This window comes from Galeopterus variegatus, unplaced genomic scaffold, assembly GCF_000696425.1.
Source record: "Galeopterus variegatus unplaced genomic scaffold, G_variegatus-3.0.2 Scaffold23417, whole genome shotgun sequence".
Lineage (NCBI taxonomy): Eukaryota > Metazoa > Chordata > Mammalia > Dermoptera > Cynocephalidae > Galeopterus > Galeopterus variegatus.
The window spans coordinates 4810-10867 of NW_007749528.1; the positions used below are offsets into that span (position 1 = coordinate 4810).

The following is a 6058-nucleotide window of genomic DNA, read 5'->3' on the forward strand; positions in this document are numbered from 1 at the left end:
AAAAAAAAAAAGCTGTGGGGAGAAAGAAATGAAATGACACACGTAAAGTGCTTAGGAAAGTGACTGGCACCCAGGAAATGCCTGAGTAAGAGGTGTCAGAGTAGTTTGAAGACAAAGTCACTTTGCCCTCAAAGACTAGGCTCTGGGTTTTGGGGGGCATCTTTCTGATCAAAGAAAAAAAATAAACAAAAATGTTAGCTTTCCCTTCCTTGGGCAGAGGGATGGGGTAGAAGTCATAGGGCAGGGAAAGTCAGCAAAGAATAACTAATGAACTCTAAGTAAGGGCAACGCCACAAACACTGACGTAGACATTAGAAGGAAGTCCCATGATCTGTCAGTGAAAGGTCGCAAATAACATCAGCAACAAAACATCAATGTCCTGTCACTGAATGTCTTACACACGTAGATTTGTTTGGTCCTCCAATGAGCCCACTGGAGATTTCTGCATCCATTCAAATTACTATCTCCTGATGATTACAACGACTTCCAATATGGCCTGAGACCATTCTCATGTGAAGGACTGAAACCAAAGACCCAATGCCTAAGGAAAGCCATTTAGCCACCAAAGTGAGACGGACGTAGAAGGATGAAGAAAGAGATAAAGACCCAGGCTGTACAGTTGGTAAGCAGACTGGAGACACAGTGAATGGGCCTGGTGGGGCCACCACACTAGGGTGCAGAGGAACGGCTCGGGGGTGAGGCGTGCAAAGCAGGAAGTCGGACGTGGCAGACACCAGGCCAAGGGAGAGGAGGAAGAGGAACAGGAAGAAAGACAGCAGGAAGGGAAAACAAAGAAAAATATTTAATCAAGGATCTTAAGTCTTTCAATCAGTGACTCTGACTGCATATATCTCTTCTAGTCAGTTTGAGAGTTGCCTTTTGGATACTAAAAAAAGAAACTAATTTAGGAATAAAAAAGGATGATATCCAAAGGGTGCAAAATCTCAGACAGGAGAAATGTGGGATTTCTTTTGAGCTCTCTTACACAGTGTGGTGAAGATAGCTAATAACAGAGTATTGTACATTTCAAAATTGCTAAGAGAATAAACTTCAAATGTTCTCATCACAAAAAATGTTAAGTATTTGAGGTGATGGATATATTAACTAGCTTGATTTAATTATTGCACATTGTGTCCATAAATCACAACATGACTTTGTACCCCATACATTTATAGAATTGTCAGTTGTCACTTTACAATAAAAAATAAATTAATTTTTTTTTTTTAAAAAAAAGAAAACATCTAGTCTGATTAAGAATTGAGTGTGGGGCCACTCAGGGGTCCTTTCCTCCCAGAGTAGTGTGACCACCTGGCTAGTGTTTCTTACTGACATTTCAAAATGTAAATTGAATTCTGCCCATAGATTTCTTAATTACAGTTAGAATTTACAAACCACTCTGGTTCATATACATTCCTCTAATTCAAACCACCTTATCTAATGCAACTGATACAAAGTTTGGACCATTTGTTTTATTTATGTTTCACTTTGTAAGTGAACTTTTTGTGTGTGTATAATCTTTTCGGTTTCAAATGCCATACCAACTTGTTTAGACAAAACTCTGCTAATTGTCAACATCCGAAAGCAGGGGTCAAGTGTCTTTGAAGAATATCACATGTCAGAAACTTGGGTTGGTCTCAAGCTCATGTAGGCTGTTGCAGTCCCCTCTGACCTCCTGTGGGATCTCTTCACCTTCCTTCAGATTCCTGCACAGCGCTTGCTGCTGAGTGGTGTTGCTCTGCAAGGAATCAAGCTGGGTGCAGGGTTCTATGTTCCTAAACTTCCTCACAAATATGAAGATGCACATTGAGAAATTACTGTCTAAAAAAAGAGAAGAACATGATATAGAACTTACTTAACTCTTTAATTTGGGAATGACTGCTTTTCTCTTAACTACACAGAATAAAATGACTAAAAATAGTGAGCTGTAATTAACCCAGAGGGAAAGTTGTTGCTAGTAAGGGAAACACTGAGTAACAAGAGAAGTACTAGCAGCAGCGGCGGCGGCAACTCTCTTCTGCATGTAAATGTAGATTCTTCTAGAAGGGGCTTCAGCAGGGAGAGGGAGAGAAAGGAAGAGGAGGTGGTAGGAAAGGAGGGGGTTAAGAATGAAGAAGGAGACGGGAATGCTAGGAGAAAAGGCTCAGTTTGCAACGCCTGAGCTCCTCTGGAATGTGACCAGGAGAAATTCAGGGGAAGCACCTGCGTCTTTTTCCTGTTCCCAAGGGTCAGGACCCTAGTGTCTCTTTTCCTTCTAGCTGTCCCACCTTCCAGGCCCTCCCACTACTGTCTCTCCTACCTCCCTTTCTTAGCCCTTTATATTTCTCAAGTCACTCCTCTTATTACACACACTTTGTCACATTTCCCCATTTCTTATAAATACTCTCAAACATAGCTGAAATATATGATGCCAAACAATTTGCCAATAAAAATAAGAGCAGGGCCCCTGCACTGACAACCCCATTCCACACAAGCTACGAAGTTCTATGGCCTACCCATGTGGCTGCATGGTCAGGGCCACACCAGGCATTACCATGTCCCCCTTTCCAATGGAACGTAAGCCAAACAGGACGGGAGAAGGGATTCTACACAGGTAAACCTACATGCATAATCCTTAAAGTGTTCAGATTCATTGGGTTGATTCCTACAGTGGTCTTCTTCCCAATGCTAAGGGCAGTAGAGCACAGAGGGAAACATCACACCTATTAATACCCCAAAGTTGGGAATAAAAGCCCTTGGTAACAATGGGCCTAGTAAAATAATGGATTAGGGCATGGGCACCAGGTTTCGGTTTGACTTCTGGCAAATTAGTTACTAATTGTGTGACCTTGGGGGAAGTTACTTAATTTCTCTGAGCTGTTTCCTTACAAGTCAAGATGATCCATAAAACCCTCTCCAGACCTAAATTTTAATGACTCTTACCTAGAATGGGCTACATTACTGTTAGTGGGTAGTTCTCCTATTTAAAAGAAAAAGTAATTTTAAGGGAGATATAGCTTTATGGGTTGAAAAAGAACAACTAATGAACAAGTTACTACACACACTCATCCTGGTGGAGATTTCCATTCACGTCCATGTTCCCTTGACTGGCTCTTCTCACTGTGGTGAAGTCCCTTGTGGCTGTTATGGTCATTACTGAACATTTGAAGGGACTCATCTTTGTTAGAGATTGAATCAAGATCACTTTCACATCCATCAGTCAAGTATACACAGGTTAAGCATTTGCCTCCTCTTAAAAACTGTTTTGCTCAAATTCAAAACAGTCTACTTGATGTCAACATGGCAAATGGAACTTTTACCACTCAAAATGTCTTTGTCACCTGGTTTAGAAAAAAGACAATAAGTACCTTTAATAATTTTGACTATAGGAGTGACTTGTTTGGGGAGCTTGAAAAGCTGAGTGCTCTTCCACACTTTTATTCTTTATTCTGCCTAGGAGAAATACTTTAAAGGCAGAGTGGCTATTATTTCAATGTATTAGGGCTCAGTCATCTGAGAGCTTTTGAGTCTTTTGTCAGCTAGTGAGCTGAGCATCCCTGGGTGAGGTTTGACAGTACACAACGGCCAGGAGGACAAGACAGTGAGAGAGCTTTGGGACCACTGTTCCCACCTAGGTCCGGTGCATGGAACATTCACCCTGATCCTTTTAGAGAGCTCTAGATTTACAAAGTGTCGGTAATTCTAGCTATGAGCTAAGCAAAGTAAGAGTTAGCTTCCCATTTTTCAGACGAGGAAATTGTCTTGTCCACCACCACGTGGAAAGTAGCAGAACCCAGCTAGCAGAACTAGAACCCAGGTCTGACTCTTCAGCCAGTACTCAGGCGTCATGATGCTTCACTTTTGATTAGGGAGCTTTTGGGGTGAAAACGTTGGCATCTCGTGAGACACCTTCCTTTCTAGTCTTCTTGCTATGTGGTAGGATGCCCTTCCGAGCTAAGCAACCACTATCCATTTCCCCTTCCATTCATCCTCTGTGGCTACCTGGAGGCAGGTGGAGAAGCCAGTGCAACACGAGAAGAAGCGTTTCCTACAGGGCTGGGAGGGGACATACCGGGGCAGGGAGCTGTACTGGCGCTGTGCCTGCTGGAAGCTGTCACGCTCCTCCTGCCGCTGTCGCTGCAGCTGCACCTCCACCGACACTGAGTGTCTGCCACTCTGCGCTGCCGCAGGTCTGGAGTTCGGCTGTGGGAGGAAAATGCAAATCATCAACAAGAGAGGAACAACAACCAACTGGTTGTCTCCATTTCAATTCTTATCAATTCACTTTGAAACATCTTGCAAATTCTGTGCATTTTCTTTTTCAAAATCAAGTTTCTTGGAGAAAAGAGGCATATATTGCTGTTATGAATCCCAAGGACTCGAGCATCTTAAATTGAGATTTTGGCTTTAGCATGTGGTTTAAACTTGAGAGGTCAATCTTTCTAGTCTTCTTCATGAGGTTTGGTAAATACTGATATTAGATACCAGTTTATATCCCTTGTACGTACAAATACACGAAGAGTAAGGCTGCTCAGACAACTAGAAGAAATTAATGACAAATGAAATTAAAATTTGCTACAATAATTCACAAAAATGGGAAAGTCCATGGGTGCACACATGAAAGTTTGCCATACTGTTGAATATTTTTTAGGAAGTTGAATACTTTAGTCTAGCAGTAGGATACAATATAGCTGAGTCCCATTTTACTGCAGGATGACAGTTACATTTTGAGCCAAGAATAATTTAAACTAGGCACTATTAGCCATGGACAAATCTCCTCCGAACAAAGGATGGCAGCCAAGTGAGGAACAGAGACACTTATCAAAAGAATAAACCTGAAAGCTAATAGCTGCTTGAGTTAGTTTAGGTAATGCATTTCACCTTAGTTATTAGGATGGCATTTCCTAATAGGCTCACCATAGCTTATGGAGAGGCTTTCAATCCTTCTGACTAAATACTTTAGTCAGCAGCTCATCTGTTGATTGATGCCTCTAACCAAAGTCAAATTATTGAATATGTATATTGTGCTGTGTAGATCAAGTCCCTGTGGACATTTCTACATCTCACTGACCACTGTTAGCTGACCTTCTAGAACTGACCTTTTGAAATGAAGGTAGCTCTGCTCAAAATAGACGATGATGCCTCTAACTTTGCAAACCATCCAACTATGGTTTCTCCTAGCATCAGTGGCTGGCACTCTTAAGTGATCCTTTTTGGTACTTGCTAACCTCTGCTCCCCCTCTGTGTTATGCAACATTGTGCAAAAGGCATATTCTGAGTGAAGAAAGTCTGTTGAAAACAAGCTATTGATTGTCTTTTAGAGTTGAAAGCCAATGGCCCACTTTGACTCAATAATAACTTTCTAACGTAACAGAGTCTTAGCATTCATTTGGAGAGCTGTAAGATAGCATGTCGCCTTGATGACTCCTACGGTTGGCTTTGTCTCTACAGAAATCAAGCATTCTCTATTGTCCTCTTTCTGCCAGGCCAGCACTACCTTATTTGTTGATAAGCAATAATGAGGCAATATACGTGACAAAAATTTCAAAGCATATGGGCATAGTCAGTGAGCATATTAAAAAATATCCCGATACAAAAATAACGTGTGAAGAGATTAGGCTTTATAATACCCCAGTCTCTACTAGTGGATGTTTATAACCACACTCACGGAGGCAAATGTGTGTTCAGAGACCTGCTCCACAACACCATTCAAATAACACATCAGTAGTGCCTTCAGCAAGGAAAACACTTTGCTGAGTGAGTTCTGCTTATGCAAACAAAACATCCACCAATTGTTCATGAACCACATTAAAGGAGATAGACATTTTCTTCCCTAACACTTGATGAGGCTGGCCAAAAAAGAAACAGAACTGTCTTATTGTTCCTGGTGAACCATGGGAAGCTAGAGAAAGCCACTGGACAGAGAGAAAAGCAAAGCAAGAAAATACTACACCATTTCCTTTATGCCCTCAAAAAAACCCCAAAACAAAAACAAAAACTCACATTTTCCTTTCCTTTCTGCTCAGTGTAAGCTATATACATGTGTCAAGCAGTCTTGAAAGATCTAGCATTCTGCAGCAGG

The 6058-nt window shown here is 41.5% G+C and overlaps 1 protein-coding gene across 1 annotated transcript in view; it reads right to left on the bottom strand.

Annotated features, from left to right (window-relative positions):
• LOC103583481 (partitioning defective 3 homolog) overlaps positions 1-4179 on the bottom strand; it is a gene marked incomplete at its 5' end in the record, with an annotated part of 8504 nt that extends 4325 nt beyond the window's left edge. Inside the window, one exon of the mRNA XM_008564780.1 lies at positions 4049-4179. Within this exon, the coding sequence (XP_008563002.1) occupies positions 4049-4179 (131 nt within the window). The remainder of the gene's footprint in view (positions 1-4048) is intronic.
• Positions 4180-6058: the final 1879 nt, after the last annotated feature.